Source organism: Perca flavescens, chromosome 1 (genome assembly GCF_004354835.1).
Source record: "Perca flavescens isolate YP-PL-M2 chromosome 1, PFLA_1.0, whole genome shotgun sequence".
Taxonomy (NCBI): domain Eukaryota; kingdom Metazoa; phylum Chordata; class Actinopteri; order Perciformes; family Percidae; genus Perca; species Perca flavescens.
The window spans coordinates 33088592-33106320 of NC_041331.1; the positions used below are offsets into that span (position 1 = coordinate 33088592).

A 17729-nucleotide genomic window follows, 5' to 3' on the forward strand; every position below is an offset into this window, starting at 1 on the left:
TCTGTATTATAGTATTAGCTCATTTATCTGTATTATAGCATCTGAGCCAACTGGTCGTTGAAAGAAGGCAAAAGGCTAAACTCCTCACAGCTTCTCTAAAGTCATTCAGTCTGAACCTGGATTTACACTTGTGTTACTGATGGAAGGCAAAGCAGTGAGAGTTGGGCTCGGGATGCAGCAGTTAAACCGCAGGCTATCAATCAACTCCAGCTGATTCTGAATGCGGCCCACCGTGTGCTGGGCTGCGGCCCAGGGTGAAGGAGGAAAAGTCAGCTATTTCTTGCTGTCTCAGCGTGGCCACCAGCAAGTTAATCACAGAGATGCACAGCCTCTTTCCTCCAGGCCCAGAGCCTTGACGGCCTCTTCACAGTGTTGTGTCTGAGGCGGGCGACAGGCTGGACAAACAGATCGGCTGAAGCTGGATAATTAGGCGTGCTCCTCTGGGGCCAAGAGTCCAGCCAAACCCACACATAAACAACAATAAAAAAGTGCTGCAATAATAGGCAATTAGCCAGAAATTTGTTGAACTGCAGATTTCTGAAATCGTGAAAAAGTACACTCTGGTTCTTCGATTTATAATATCCAAAACTATCCAGGCTGCAACAGCATGATCAACCACTGACTCAATAGGTCACACCACGGTATCTACTTCAGCCCTCCTGCTTCTCATAAGAACGGATGGGGATGGATTCAGCTATTTATCACAAACCTGACACCTATGAGAGCAGCGCTCGCCAACCCACCATGACAATATCTGACTCAAACACACTCAGTGGAGAATATGAGCTGTCCATAGCAGACTGTGTCCCATCAATAGCAGTCCTCTCACTGAAACAAATGATCTTCACTCATTCAACCTTGAAGGAAATGAGCTACAGAGATGTTAAGAGCAAGAATAAGTGTAATAATGGAGTACCGACTGCTGACTGATGTTACATGCACACAGGAGTTTTTGACTGTTGCCAGTGCCTAAAAAACAATGGCCTGGAGTTACAAGAGTGCTCCAGTACCACCTAGTGGTGATTTGTAGCCAGCCTCACTCACTCTCTCACACACAAACACACATGATCCTGGTCTGGCTCCAAACCCAAGAGACGCTAATCCACAGAATGCACATACATGTGCACACAGTTACATACACACTGCGACGATGGAAACGCACACCACACAGACACACACGAGAGAGAGTGACAGTGGAAAGCCAAAGATCATTGAGTAAGTGGTGAGAAATGACAAAAGGAAATCTATTTGTACTGAAAGTAGAGGATAAAATCTGTGCATCCCGCTCACCCAGCACACCACCCAGACAAACTGGTTCAATATCACATTTTTAACCACTGCAACCCGCTGTTTACCCCATCGACTGTTCCCTCTGGGCAAACTGCATTGGTTGTTACTGTAAGTAATTTCTAGCAAGTCCAGAGAACTACCATGACCTGGATGACTGAGAACCTTCACAGACTAGTTGTTACTGGTGTTTTGTTGTCGGAGGTTGAAGGTGATGTATGCTGTGGCCATTTTCTGCATTTTATGTTGTTAAACAAAATGAATATGTGATGATGTTGATGGAGCCACGCTGCCACACACACTGGAAACAAATTGCACCTGCTTTGCTGTGTGGTCATTAAAGTGCATCATCATCATGCATCACACCTGAGTTGTAATTATTATTTTTTATTTTTTTTTATTATCAACAGCGAAGTATACTTCGAACAACAGAGGCCCTTAAATGCCCATAGTTTGAGTTAATAAGGGCTCCAGTTATGTACCGTATGTCAGAGGCAAACCAAAAGGGCACTGCCTCAAGCGCACTAGCTCAGTTCCTGGGGCAAAAGGGGCAAGGGTGGTTGTCCCCCTGGATGTTGACGGCAGCTCTGAATAAAAACTGAAACCTGAATCTTCAGGCAGATAACACCATCTACTGGAAAACGCAAGAAATACATTACCTGGAAAGCCAGGATCCACGTGGAACATCTGTAGCTCTGTAAATTAATTGGAGATTGGTGGGTAACGTAATGCATGTATGAGGTGCGTTTCACTGCTACCAGAGTGTTTAGGTGCCACAATCAATTAGCCAATCAATACTTTTAACTGTTCCTATACAGGGGTGATACTTTTTAATATTCCTCCTCCAGGAAATAGTTTTACCTTTCCTACTGAACAATTTTCATTTGAACAGAATAAAAAGATATATTTCATAAAATTCTTTATTTATAAACTTGATGCAAGTTTACAAATTACTTTACATGGTCAAAATCACCCTTGCAATGAAGAAAAAAAAAAAAAAAAAAAAAAAAAAAAATGAAACCAAACCAAAGCATGCTAACAGTGCATTACTTTATAACCCGGCCACTGCAGTTAACGAAGCAAGGTAAAGAACCCAGAACCAGGCTAATTCAGAACTCAACCAATATGTCACTCGCCAAAGCAGAGACATTTTGTTAGTCAGACAACAGGAGTTGGTGTGAGAGAAGCGGTTATTCAGTACACAACAAATTGAAGTACACCATTATTTCAAAGGTCAGGTTAAAGATGTGGGCTTACAATTGTTCTGATGGCACACAAATCTGAACTGCTACTTTTGTTTGGAATCCTGGCATCTTTAAAAGGTAAGCCAAGCAGGTAGGATGTCTTGCAAGTCCATGCGTCTCTCATAGTATCTGGCCTGGTTCAATAAGCGGCACACAGGGAGAAATGATCCTGTGCACTGATGTAGGAAACCACGAGTTAAGTAAACACTTAATGAAAAACGGATACATCTAGTCTTTTTACCAACCTAACCCACCACTTCTGCCTTCAGTAGCTTTGGGGAAAAACACTCATTGATATATTGACATGCAAAATACAGCAATATCAAAGGGACGGGGTAGATGGGTTCTGAATCCCTCACCAAGAGCACGTTAATCTGAAGGTGGGAGCAAATCCCTGCTCCACACATCGAATCATTTCAAAAAAAACTTGCTTAATTATTGAACCTCAAACGGTATTCAGAAAATCTAAGTGTGTGCAAATTGACAGCAAAACACACTGCAATGCCTATTGGTAAAACAGATGCGTCATTTTAAAATGGCCCAAAAAAAGATATTCTGAAGCAATCCTGAAGCAATCCTTAGCAAAGCCGAGTGTGCAGTATGTATTCCTGAGTTTGCTTCTCCAGAGAATGCAGGGGTGGGCTCGACAAAGTGACCAGAATGAAGTGATTAGTACATTACCAAATGGCATCACAACAGCTAACAACCATGCCAATGATCCATAGTCATGTTGGGATTTTGCTTGTGGTGAAACAAGAAAGGAGGGTGACACTTGTTAAACATATCCTGCAAGTCTAAACAAATGTCAGACGTGTTGAATATGATTAGGCTCCATGTTTTCTAACCCATCTCTACTGGTTTTGAAAATGTTGGTGTTGTGACTGAGGTTAGTATTACGGAGAAAAATTCTAAATCAACTTAAAAATGAGGAATGACCGTATGAACTAGCATAACTAAGCTTTCTATGCTGGTTTTCAGGACAATATACTTAAAACAATGCAAGTAACCACACAATAGAACACCCACAACAAACGTGTAACTGCATTAATTGGAATGCTCCACAGTTTTCTGCATATTATTCACATTACATCAAAGACCCAGCACGCTGAGGGGTACAGCTGTGCTGAGAGTGGTTATGAATAGCAACCAGAGAGGTGGTAATGGGAAGAGCTGGGTCCCTACAAATATTTATCAAACCTACACAAATACTCTGGAAATGGAACAGACTCCAGTCGAACTTCCCAGGTGTGAAGCCAGAAGGTATATGGTCGAGACTATTGCTGTGAATTTGAAACTCTGGCTGCATTTTTAAACCAGCCACAAAGTCAAGGAAAAGTCCGAAGGTAAAAGGTCACTTTTTCTTTTTTTTCTTTTTTTTCCCAAGACTGTTACGACTGCAGGATTGGCAAAGTGCTCAGGATCTGAATCAGCTACAAGAACTAAGCAGGTGACTACACTGTTAAGCTGTTAAGACTAACTTTCTTCAGTACAACAAAACTCCACAAGACTGTGTCTTCACTGCATAGCCTTACTGAGGTTCATCCGGTTTGAGTGATTAGATACGAATAGCCAAACCTCTGGAATGCCAGAAACAGCTGTGTCTACGCCATTATTGTTAGGCCATTGTAGAAGTGTCATCAAATAAGGGGAATGGTACTGTCGGTAACATGAGGACTACAAATCAATATTTAAAAGAAAAAAAAAGAAAAAAAAAAGAAATAACAAAACCGCAGTAGTCATTAAGCTTACATAAGATCATGGTGTACTTTTGTTTCCTTCTACAACAGTATCCATGAAGCAATGTGTTCTTATTCTAAATGAGTCTTGAGAATTTGCAGTGCCCCTGCTGTTAATAGACAAGGGTAAATAGTAATACAGTCTTTGCCCAGCCAAAGACCCAGACAAGGTTACATTATAAACAATTAAATCCTTTTGCAGAAATACAAATTTACATGTTTACACGTGGCGTTAAAATCAACTACATTACAGTGTGATCCAAACCAAGCACGCCCCTGCTTTGCCTGGTTATACTGTAGTTCTTGGGATGCCAACCTAGGACACACCAAACCTCTCCTACAGGGATTTGTCCAGTTGCTGGTTGTGATGACGACGACAGTGGTCTCCAACTTTGGAGCTCAGCAGCTGCTGTTCTTCATTATGGGGTATCCCACCCAGGCTGCAGAGGTCTCTTTATCTTCCTCCCCACCTGAGGACTTCAAGCTTTAAAAGATAAGGAGGTTTGAAAGCAAGCTAGCCTCAGAAACATGTTATTCCAGAGGAGGGATCTTGGCATTGCAAAGATAATACATGAGCACAATATTACAGAGGCCGTCCATGGAGAGAAAAGGTAGCGGTTCTTCCACCACCAGCATTTAAAATGTCCTTCCCAGCCACCGCTGCATTGTATCAGGAAATGTCACATGCCATTCTCGTGTCCAGTCTGTGGCCAGAGAGGCAGTGTCTGGCGACTGGAGCATCAGACTGCCACTGCTGGCGGATGAAGCCATGCTGCATCTTTCATCTCACAGCCAGCAAGTCACCTTGGAATGCTCAACGCCAAAACCAAAGGGTGAGTTTGTGGGACATTTAGTCCACAGGTTTCCTGGAGTATGGGATGAATGTCGCAATGGAAAAATTAGATTGTATCAAACAGATGTACAGAGAGATAAATATTGAGGAGAGGACACCCTTGCAGGTAACTGATGAGCTTGTATGTAAATTTCAGGAGGGAGTGTGTGTGTGTGTGTGTGTGTGTGTGTGTGTGTTTCTGGGTGGGCACTGAATGAGGAATTTGGTTTGGAGTTCAAACTCTCTTGTAGAGAACACAATGGTTTGCAGGAAAAAAAAAATAATATTGGTTGCAAGGAAAAAGTAAATCAAAGACATGTGGTCCCAGTGCAGGAAAGGCAGGAGTCCGTTTTAGCCGTCCTCCTTAGGGGGTGTGTACCAGCCTAAGGGGGAAAAAAAACAAAGAATGATATAGAAAACAATCTACAGTCAACAGGAGTTAGTGAAGACATTTTGAACTTGCTTTGTAGTACAGGACACAGGTCTCCGCCACCAAAAGTAGGGTTAAGTTAAGTATTAGGGTTACATGTAGATACTTTTTGCATGTGCATCATTTTTCTGTCTCATTGTCTTGTGCTGGGGTTTGACGGTTTATCGACATTTTAAGGTATATCACTATATTTTCAAACGAGACATGGCATAAGCCATTACAGTTTATATTGATAATGTTTAACGTTGCGTTATATAACAGTGCTTCCGTAAAGCCGTGCCTGTTTGCATCTCTCGTCTCTCACTCTCCGGGCAACCCTGCCCCCACTCGCTCACAGGCTCTCCTGCTAAAGCACTGGCTCACACTGCTGACATTTGCCTACATTTTATTGTTATTTGCACAGCTGTATATTTCTTTTAAGCAGGAAAGGAAAACCTGTAACTGCACCAGTGTTTCCACTGGTCGCACACACTCAGTGAGTAGAGAATCCAGTCTGCAAATCACTCTCACCTACATGTGTTGCAGCTGTACATTTTTAAACAGCAAAGGAAACCCTGTCTTTGCATTTTTTTTGAGAGGTCTGTTTTGAATAAAATCTCACACGTGGCTCTGACTTTAGCCCGCTTTGTAGAAAATTCCCAGATATATATTTTGTATCATCATTCAGCCGAAACAAATAACGATATATAGAATTTCTGGTCCAATGCCCTAGCTTGCACCTACATTACCAACCATGTCTGGTAAGAGAACCAAAACATTGGGTAGAAAGTGTTCAGCTAGGCTTTCAGCTCTCAACTTTCACATTCTACTGCAATTAAATATAGCCCAATGTCGCCTGACAGAGTAAAAGAAATTTACATATTTTCCCTGGCACTTCTGGTTTTGAAATGCAGCGGGGTGTTTTAACAGAGGTCAAGGACAACAACAAAAATCTGCATTAATGGTCATCTTTGAGCAACAGACCTAGCAGTGCTGTTCCTCGAATAAAATTAACTTTCAAATTTAAATATTGATTCTTATCTTGCTGATTCTATGCAATTTGATATTCAACTGCATATTAATAGGATTTGACTGGGCATATCATTCCTTTATTCGGCTCTTCAGAAACCAAGCCAAATATCAATTATAATGATCAAATTCAAAAGCCACAAAGGATTCAGTTCGTAAGCAGAATTGTGACATGTATGTGAAATGATGTTAAAACATTGATCATTGAATCTGAACATGACATTTTGGTAAACAGCAAGTTATATAAGTAAATGTAATAGTTATTAAGACCATTGTTTAGGACATTTGTCATCTACCATAAATAGACTAGATAGAGTAGTGTGTAACAAGGGCACCTTCACACTACAAATACTTTCCTGACAGTGTATAACTGCTTTATAGAAGCCTTCTTATTTCTCATAATGCAATTTAGTTCATATTAGCAAGAATGTTTAAAATACAAATGTTTAAAATGAGAGTATTGTCTAATTTGTCTTGCTTCCAGATTCTTTACTTTGTGTTACACACTCCTGAAATTTCCAAATGCTTAGCTGAAGGTAAAAGGTCTGAAAAATTTAGATAGTTTAACCCAGAAACCCAAAATACAAGTATGAACATGAAATGCATTATAGGTCTCCTTTAAACACTTAAATCCATCTGCCATAACAAAAACTTGCTAGAAACTAGCTGGTGTCTTTATGGCTCACATAGACTCCAATAAGAGCCCCAAAAATAAGGTCAGTAAGATCTTTAACATTAAGTGTGAAAAATGGTAAATGTGATAAATAAAATGGTCTGTAACAGACTTTAACAGAATCATAGTGAAAGCACAGCCAAAGTGACATGGTTATTGTTAAGTATAAATCTATATGCGAATAAATGGCCCTGAATTACATGCATGTTGTACTTAGTAAGTATGTGTATTGCTGTGTTCTATATCCTGCTAGCTACTATACAAGTTATACAAATGGAGTGTAATAATGTGGACTACATGCATGTAAATGTTGCCCATGTTTGGTACATACACATCATTAGAAGCCATAATTGCCCTCAGCTTTAATGCATTGGAGGGATTTGGTTTCAGTAAACAAGGTCACTTATGCACAAAAACACTCACCGTTCTTTTCATGGATCTGAACAAGGGATTTGTAGGACTGCTGTGCTCTGGCAAGATTGTACTGGTTCTGCATTAAAAAAGAAACATGACATCAACCTTAGAGTGCGCACTGGGTTTATGATGACAGTACAGAACAGGAAACCGCAATGACAGCTGTTTTCTACAGGCAAAAAAAAAGCTTCTCTATCTCCAATTTCAAGAACAAAACCCAGTGTGTAGTGCAGGATATCAAACCTATATTCTTCCCTTGTTTGACCATTCATACCAGATTGCTTTCACACAGACCTGGCCATCACCATTCACTGCTTAGATTTAGACAAAACTTTGTACAAAATCTAATTTAAGACTTTTTAAGACTAATTTGTCCTGAATTCTGGGTAGATTGAGACCTTTTTTGAACCTAAACAACATGACTATTCAAACCACTCCGCTCCCTTCACTTCAGCAAAAAATGTTCTGGAAGAAAACCGTTACAAAGATATTTTACAGGGAAAATTCAATGGGGAAAAAAAACTTCCAGTAAAATTAAATCTCAACTCTGTGCAGACATGTAGCAGTGGAGATGCTTTGGCTTCTTAATGTGGCAGGGCTGAATACTTTCGCTAACTCATCCATCAGGCTCAGGATCCTAAGGAAACTCCTTACGCAAACAAAAACTCACGATGCCTCTACTAGTATATGTACCTGTATGTATATTTCTAACTTCTTACTGCAGTTGCTAAAAACTCTTTCTTACCTTATTGCTCACTCCACAACATCATTACCATAGATACTTTTTTGTCTTTTGGTGCCACTAATTGTTACCATAGAAACATGGCCCCTAGTTCTGAGTTGGCCTCGGTTTGTAGGTATAATATGCTAACTTTTTAGCCGTACAGCAAGTCAGTTTTAACTTTTGTGAAACACACAGACTAATGTATGAGAAAAATTAAGACTGGCCTAAAACTATAGATCGGTCTAAAATCTTTGTTAAGCCGACTTTAGGCAGCCAAGTAAAACTTAATTTATGGCCAGGAGGACTTAAAGTTGCAGCCAATATAATAATGTATACTTTATTAATCCCGCATGGGAAATTACAACGTTATCACTCGGTTGTCAGAATCCACATTCGACACAGGCCTGAAATGCACACACATGCTCAGTACCTACACATGCACTAACGGAGAGATGTCAGAGTGAGGGGGCTGCAGCTGTCGATGGACAGGCGCCCCAAGCAGTTGGGGGTTTGGTGCCTTGCTCAAGAGCACCTTGTACGTTAACAACTCGTCTACAAACAAGGAGTGTTAGCCACGTTTTTCAGTCGTCCTTCTCAAGTGCGTCTAAAACCAATACGCTTCCATTTTAATCAATACAGCCGTCCGCACGGGCCACATCATGGCTCGTATTTCACTCACATTTTACGTGCGAAACTGCAAACCAAAGCATCTTTTTATGCATTGATTCTATCAGTCTCCATTTTATGCAAGCACGTTCAGTGGTTGTGTGTTGGGCAGTGAGCGCCTCAAAAACGTGGATGACCTAAACTCAATACTCTGTCTGAACACGTCCTGTGTAGACAACGAGGGAAGACTGAAGCTGCCCTGCTTACACTGTGTGGGCTGTGTAGAAATTGTGTAAGATTGTGGCAATTCTATAGTGACGCTAGAAAAACTATAATTTTTAAAAGAAGTTCACATTTTCGTACTAAACTGAAGTGGTTTCAGATTAAGTGCTTAACCCTGACTGAGACAGGTCCTGACACCAGGTTTTCTAACATGTGTTGACCCTTTTCTCGCTGACAGCAAACACTGCTTTATCTCGGGTTACTGCGTTAATGTATTAGTGGTATGAGGGTAAAATTCACTGTCAAACGGTCCTCATGGATTACTTTTTTCAGTACTGGTTAAGCTTTAATTTAGCTATAGTTTATAATTTAAACATATTTCCTTAAAATTCCACTCTTAAAACAAGTATTTTAACATCAAACACCGCACACACCATACTCCTGTCAGGCCTTGAGTGGGGTCCAATTTTTAGGTTGACAAAAATACAAGCCCTTTTTACATTCCAAGACAGGACTGTTTTTAATCCGCCTCGCCGTCTCTGTGAAAGTTACAAAGACGGAATGGGGGAAACAGAGTTGTTGTGCCTTTAAGCTGGCATTGAAGTTAGTCACAGATCCGAACAGACGTCCGTGTGAAAGGGACAGCCAGCATGGCAGGACTGCATGCAGTATGCTTGGTGAGACGACCCACAGGCAGGTGAAAAAAAGTGGTTCTGAGTAGGCAAAGTTATTAATAACTTACAGAAACATTGCATGCAATGGTCCACCTTCTCTTCAATTCGTTCTCTCCCTCTCTCAAAACACACGCAGACGTAACAGCCGTCTTTGTCCTCTTTGACAATTGTGCTACTATGGTGCTATAGTAGAGTACTATATACTCTAATGCATAATGTTGGCAAGTTGCAGGTCGGGTTCACATAGGTGATTATTGCGGATCGGCTTGCACACACAAGTGTGTGTTCTCCAAGTTAAAAAAAAAAAAAAAAAAAAGAGGATTTTAGTAGCTGTTGTAAGAGGCACTCAGTAGTCAGCTAAAGTACCTCTTACATTGGAACAGTGCAGAGGTCCAAACGTAAAAAAAAAAAAAACATGTATGTTTTCCACATTTTTTGCACATTATGCGTCCCCAACATTTATCAGATTGGGGGACGCATGAAAGCCAAACACACACATAAAACTAAAAAAAGTGAGAAAAATCAACTAATTGAAGCCATGATTAATCAAAATATAGGACACACTAAATGGGATTTGCATCTATGAGGTTCTCAGAGGGGCTTAAATATCTATTTTTTCTTGGGACTTAATTTATCAAACTCTGAGAAAAGCCAGTAGACCGATTAGGTTTCATTAAGAGAACATGACAAGTGACAGCACAAAAAAATAAGCATCTACCTTGGCCATCCCAGTAGTGACACCCTGCACATCCCACCCCATTCCAATTGCAATACAAAAAATAGCACATAACTAGCTTTGGCTGCAGAAACGGGAGATTCTCACACAGCACAACAGGCCGCCATTATAAGGCCTCTGTTTCAAAGCACTGTCATCGTGGTCCACATCATTCATTATGTGAGCTCAACATTATCACAGGACATTTCCTGACTTGAAAAGAAACCTCTAGTGCTTACTTTATTGGCTCCAAACTGCACTCTGGCTTTTCCTTTGACTAAAGTGGCATTGATCTGCATGATGACAGACTCAATGGAATAGGCACTGCTCCATCCCTGCAATCAGGAAAACCAAGTTCAATAAGAGTAGGTTTTAAAAGTGTAAAACAGATGCAAATATAATCCAAATGTATATGTAATGTTATGCAGTGCAAATTCACATTAATGTATGGCTTTAAACAAATAAATCTGGCATACCTGTTTGGTGAGGAGTTCCATGCACAGGGCACCTCCTCCAAGAACATAACTAAAGCAAAGACGGAAAATAATTATCAGAGAAAGCGCTATGAGAACAACACAATGAGGTCCTCTTTCAAAAAGACACTTTGTTCACAAACTCAAGCTCAACTATAAAATAGTCATTGGGGAAGGAAGAAACAGTGGAAAGTGTACCAACTAAAACTCACCCTCCAGAAAGCACAGGCGAAACCACGCGGACAAACGGTGGATCAAAGGGGAAATTATCCTGTAGAGCAGGACCAGCAAAAATGGTCAATTAACAGACTTCAGACTCCAAAATGCTGCTTCATGGTTACTAATGCAGAGTCAAGTTTACTCACTTTATATGAGAAGTTTAGTAAAATGTAATCCATTCCTTCCTTCTCCTTTAGGACTTGTAAATCACTGTGTAAGGGGCTATCTGGATCCACCCTGTTGGTCAGTAAATTATGCAATCAATCTGTGTTTATGTTGACGATAATGACGATAATGTGCGACACAAGATCCCAATTACTTACGTCCTTAGTTTGACGTGCCATTCATACAGGCTGTCGTTAACAAGCTCAACTGAATAGATGCCTGCAAAAGAAATTGATTAGATAGGAGTTCTCAGATGTCTCCCGATGCAATGTCTTGTAAAAACTGTAATGATTTAATGTCCCCTTTCATTTTATAAACTGAAAGGTAATACAGTGAGGCAATGCATGAAATGTATTTTAACTGGTAGCTCCACTACGTCATATCACTGTCAGTTAATTCTGCAGAAATTATTTGAAGACTTGTTCAATTGTGAAACAGTTATACAAAATAAAATATCAAACATAGCCATTACTAAAAGGATACAAGAGATGGTTGCAAGTTACATTGAAAGGGTGTAGTAACCTATAGTATTGCCACCACACTGACAAGAGGGTGGAGCTGACTTCACATTGACAGGTGTTAGGCACCATTTAAATTCCACACAACTAAACTTACTCTCAAATGTTAAATTTCTGATTGTGTCAACATCATTGTTCTTGTATTACAATGCTTGATGTTCACCAATACTATCAATCACATAAAGTGGATAGAATTAATGGTGATTGTGTGTGAGGGTTTGTAGGATTATGTTAGTTTCCGGGTAGAGTTATTTGTAAGTGTTCTTTTCTCTCAGATCTGCACCATAAGAGCAAAACATTGTACAGAGTGCATACCGGTCTTGTAACTCTGAGACCTGTAGATCTCTCTTAGCTCCTTCATCAGGCGGTCAGAGGCTTGCACTGAACCAGACACGGCTCCCTGCAAAATTCAAAACAACAACGGTAACAATAAAGACAAAGAACACAGTGCATTGCAATTCACCGTGAAGGTAAACCTGTCATCTGTACCTAACATGGGCCAACATCAAAGAGAAAGCTTTATTCCACTAGACATCAATATTTATATTAATATATAAATATTTCACTGATCCTCAAAATACTTGAAAAAAATGTTCAAATAAGTGCATGAAAGATGGCTGGTTCGATAGTTTGGATACAATTCAAAATACGTTATCAACCATAAGCATCTTAGCACCCTAAAATATATAATATATGTACTTTACTAATCAAAGACTTACATTCAAATGGTCCTGCCTCTGGTTCTTTCGGATCTTCTCCAAGATGGCCAGATTCTCCTTCTCGATGCCATCATCCTCGGATTTCTTCCCATCCACAGGCTCCTCCTCTTTCATTTCATAGTGGTCCAGATCCTCTATGTCCTGATGGTTCATATTTTATATTTTATTCATTTTAAGTAGTTTCTGGTTCTCCAGCAATACGTGAAACATAAAAAACGGCCCAGGGATCAAAGCCAGTGCCAAGTCAAAAGATGTGATGAATCTCCCTTGTTCACTGGAATAACATTAACATTAGCTCAACAATATCCAGGGTGACTAGATCATAATCAAATCATACCTAAAGACAATAATCATGTGTACGTACTGGGGGAGGATAAGGATCAACATTCGAACATAAAATATGTAAACATTGGCATCTTTAACGATATGCTTTCCCAAACCACATACCATACTAACATGCAATACCAACAGCCTAAATATTTCTCTTTCAAATTATGACTAAGATGGGAGGAAAATACAATTGTTCCATTCCTGAACCAGCACAATCTTGTAAGAGCAATACATTCGATGTTTAGACCAAAGATTATTACTTACCTCGCCCATCTCTTCCTCCTCTTCTTCTTCAGATGTGACCTCCTCTGTCCCATGCTATACACACATACACACAAAAGGCATTAAGTCAAGCTGATTAAAGTCATCTGAAAGAGACTCCCTAAGCTGAAATGCATAGAGACTCGGAGCTAACAGTTCGAAATCCGGGTTTCAGATGCTTTCTTTAACGACCATGTGACTGGGGTTACACCACCTGTTTTTCACAATCACAGCAAGGCCCCCTGCATTCGTCTTACCGCACCTTCCAAGGTCTCTGTCTGCCCGTACCGTCAGAAAGATGGCGATGTTTGCGCTTGTGCCTGGAATGTGTCCATGCAGCCATGTCTCTGCGACAGACAGAACGCTGCATTCATGAGACAGCGACGCGGAAGATGGGACTGTGACACGAGACCGTGAATGTTTGTGTTGCGGATTTTGGTCTTGGTTTCAAAACCGTTACACCCCTACATAAGACCACCTTTTCCTGACCATAACCACGGGAAGATCAGCTTAGAGAACAACTTCACATCAATCAACAAGGCCCTCTGTAATATGTTGACTGTTATTTCATTACGGAGCAAAGTGGTTCAGAAGTGCATATTAAAAGATCCTTGTTTAAGTATGCATGTTTTATTCCTTAAAAGTAAACAAATACTGGCCACGTCCTGGCCACGCCATTCCATGCCATGCGGAGGAATTTCACAATAGCGAACTAGACAGCCTTGCCTTTCGGTCTGGTCCCACAGGGCCTGCAGGCAGGGGCTGGTCAAGCATCTCCACATCTGGATGTTGGGGAAGGTTGTACAGCCGACAAAGGTCACAAATGAGTTTCTTCAACTGCTGCAAAAGCTAGGAAAGACAAACCACAAAGAGGAGGGTATACAGAGTTAGATAAACCAATGCAGTTATACAGCAACGCCACGTGGCAGACATGTGACAGAAACACTATAACAGGTAGATTATCTTTAATTAAGCCTAATTTGTATTTATATAGCCCAATATCACATATTTGCCTCAAGGGGCTTTAAAATCTGTACAGCATAAGACGGCCTCTGTGGTTTGTTTCAGATAAGGGACCTACCTCCCCTCCCAATTTTTTTATATATATTATGTGAGTAGATTATATATATTATGAAAGTGGAAAAAATTGTGGAATAATGTAAAATCGTGCGATCTGTAAGTGTAGCAATAAAGTTAGAGCAAATTACTCTCACGTATGACTGCAAACTATAGATGTAAAATAACAAAACACAGATACAAAAAGGGTTAGGTAGCATAGTCATTAAGTTGCCATCAGATAATGTGTTTTGCCTTTGCAAATTTGGTGCAATTCAAATTTAGGGTACCGCTAAAACATCTGTGCAACAGTAAGAAAATAGACTGATCTTATCTATTCACAGGAATGTAAGGTATGTCCCTTACCCCCTACCCCACACAACATAAACAATGTTGTATTCTTTATCTGAATGTAGAATGTAGTCATGGTGCAAACTGCAAAAAAAAGAAAACTTCTCTCAAAAGAAAAACTGACAGCACTTCTATAAAAAGCACATTTTGTGTCCTACTAACAGAGCAGCATGAATAAGTAGGCGAACTAAGCTCAGGATGGCACCACACATGTAGGATTACATAACAATCTGCTGGTCACAGACATTTGACCTCAAAGGTTGTCCCAATGATCTAATGACACAGCCATTTGATCTGCTGAAAACCTGTCGGTTTGTACCTGCCAGTTATGGCACGTACACGTTTAACCCATTCCCTCAGTACAAATTGTCACACACATTTATGCAGCACATGCAAGCTGTTTTGTTACATTTAATAAACCCATTTAAATAAGTTCCTAGTTGTGTACATCTTGTGAATACACTAAAATGGCAAAAACTCAACCTGCATCAGTGAAAACTCTGTTTTAACTAGTTCAACATAAAAGTATGCAAATAAATGTTAAAGGACAACACTTTGTGAAATGTAGTCTAGAATACAAATATACAATCAAGTAAAAAGTGAACTAGGGTTAACACATCTAAATGATAGCTGGCTTGACAAATCAAAGTCTTCAATAAATGATTTGCCTCCTCCTGATGAAGCTCAACACAGCAGGCTGGCATTATGTCACAATAATGCAAAGAAAATGCTCCCTGTGGAGAGGCAGCCTGGTCATTACTTGTTAAGCTAATGAAGTCAGTTAAGTGAAATAAAGTGTAGTATTTTTATTCAGCAATATGCCATATACCTCAGACATAGTATGAAATCATTTTGGGCTGCAGTTGTATCAGATTATGTTTAAATTTATCAGGAACATGAATAAGTCAGCTGGGAAATAAATTATCTGCTCATTATTCATTTTTGTTTACTTGAACAAACTGCTGTATCACACAATAACCTATGTATTGTAAGTAAGTATTCACCCAAAATCTAGGCCTATGTGATCAGACAATATTTTTGGATCAAGGTTTTAAGGTTAACATTCACTATGAATATTAAAATTGTCCTCACAAAGTATACCGTTAAGTTAGGATAGCTAACGTTACCAGGGTGCTGCCTTTTCTCACATCTTCCAACCTCTCCAAAACTTGCGCCAAGCTAGGGTCATCAGAGTCCACAAACCATATCGGCGGAGTAGATGGATACGATTCCTAAATACAGTGGAGCACAGCAAAAACAAGAGTAAAATCAACACATGTGACCTATATTTCGTGTCGCAGGGCTAAACATAGAATCAGTAAATAACGTACAATTTGAATTGGAGACATTAGCATTGAGATTGCAGCGTTAGCTAGGGCTGCTTATCAATTCGGTTTCATGTCGGATTGTCAGACCAAAAACCCTGAAGACTGCGTAGCTCCCACTGACACTGGCTAATGAAAATACGAAAAAGCCTGTCACGCACAGCATCAGATTGTACAGTTGTTAAGGTAACGTTAGTCTGCTATCCGGCTAGCAGGTTAACCAGCTAACTTTAGCTCGCTAACGACCAACAAGGGATACATCCCGGCACTTGTGTTCCTGTCATCTTACCGTTATATTACAGTGGATAATCAACAGCTTTTCCCCAGTAACATTAAACTGACAGCTCAGCTCGTCAGGCTTCCAGTCAATGATCCTGAAGCGTTCGTGGTTTGGATCAAAAATGGATTCCAAAAACTTCAGTTCGGCCTTCAGCCCCGACACCGACATCTTCCACGCATCTCCGGCTGGGCCGCTGGGGAGGGGAAGAAGTCGGGACTTAGCTTTTAGCTAGCTAAAGCCACAACGCAAATGTATGTACCAAATTGGTTAAAAAATGTGGCAAATAAATGGTTGACTGCCCCTGTCGATGTAGCTGGATACCCAGTGCCAAGTATAAACAGCGTCCTGGTCAAAATTCAGCGCAACCGAACAGATTTGCTGATGAAGTCACTCTCGGATGAAGTGGCTAACGTTAGCTAGCTTTTAGTTAGCATTTGAAAATAGCGCAGCGCTCGGCAAGATGCTAGCGAGCGACTTAGCGAGCTCCGTTGTTGTTGTCTTTCTGTCTATTGTTGTTGTCTGTCTATGATAACACCAGCCTAGGGTTCTCGCGGTGTCCCGTGACCGTCTCTCCTTACAGTCCCACCAACAGTTCCTTATTGTTTACGTGACCGGGAGACAATCACATCACGTCCACGATTTGAACTTATATCCCGCTATAGTGTTTTTCATCCCGGTGTACAACTGTAGCTGGCCTCTTGTGGGGTTTAAAGATGGCGTTCTGCAACCTCCCCGTTCCCGCAGAATCCCAGCATACAGCGCGTTCTCAATTTATTTAAGGTTAGAAAATAAAGAAAAGTTGGATGTGGACAGTGGATCATTTTGTCAACCATTTATGTGACTGTGAATGTGATTAAAAAATGTTGTAAGGGAAAAGAACCAATTTCCTGCTTCAGATAATACCAGAGTAAACTGGTGCGCATAACTTAGATAGAATTGGCCTTTTTCAGTGAATAATTCTACCTTGGTACCTCAAAGATGGCTGAAATTTATTGAGTACGTTAACGTTGGTATTATGTCTGATGCAGTGTCAATCACAAATGTTTGACTTTCTTGTTATTATGACTCAGCATTAGTGTTCTTTAATATCACAATATAATCAAACAATCAAAATTTAAAATTATGTTTTACTAAGAAATGTAGCCTAAAATTACTGTAGCATATATTTTTTTAATTGTTTACATACTAGGCTTTGTTTAATTTGAGTATAGGCCTACACACCATTCTTGACATTGACTTGCTGTATTATTTTCAGTTAGGCACATTAGCTAGTCTGATTTGGCCTATGGCTATGATCCCAATTTATTTTAATCTGATATTCTAATCTGTATGTTATGTCTCAACAGATGGTCATACGTGTCTGTCCCATCTTGAAGAAGAGGAATACATGTAACAGTGACTTTGCTTATTATATAAGGTCATACATGTTTAATTATCAAAAGTATATAGGCTACAATTACAGACATA

At 40.1% G+C, this 17729-nt stretch overlaps 1 protein-coding gene across 2 annotated transcripts; it reads right to left on the reverse strand.

Annotated features, from left to right (window-relative positions):
- Positions 1–3901: 3901 nt before the first annotated feature.
- Positions 3902–16996, reverse strand: ube2q1 (ubiquitin-conjugating enzyme E2Q family member 1). Of its 2 annotated transcripts, none has more exons than XM_028580361.1 (13): positions 16272–16996; positions 15785–15889; positions 13977–14099; positions 13254–13307; positions 12660–12800; positions 12256–12340; positions 11581–11641; positions 11404–11494; positions 11251–11309; positions 11042–11090; positions 10805–10900; positions 7634–7700; positions 3902–5482 (listed from the first exon to the last, which is right to left on the reverse strand). In XM_028580361.1, the coding sequence occupies exons 1-13, from the start codon at positions 16428–16430 to the stop codon at positions 5451–5453; spliced, it is 1122 nt and encodes a 373-aa protein (XP_028436162.1). In that variant the 5' UTR covers positions 16431–16996; the 3' UTR covers positions 3902–5450. The 2 variants fall into 2 exon arrangements, with proteins under 2 accessions (XP_028436162.1, XP_028436170.1); XM_028580369.1 differs by lacking the exon at positions 16272–16996 and adding an exon at positions 15989–16259.
- Between the last annotated feature and the right edge of the window lie 733 nt (positions 16997–17729).

Coding starts and splice junctions, on each gene's coding strand:
- ube2q1 (XM_028580361.1), bottom strand. CDS start 16,430: ATGTCGGTGTCGGGGCTGAAGGCCGAACTGAAGTTTTTGGAATCCATT. Junction 13,308..13,976: donor CTGTGGGACCAGACCGAAAG/GCAAGGCTGTCT, acceptor ATGTGTGTATAG/CATGGGACAGAGGAGGTCAC. Junction 10,901..11,041: donor TGGAACTCCTCACCAAACAG/GTATGCCAGATT, acceptor TCCTGATTGCAG/GGATGGAGCAGTGCCTATTC.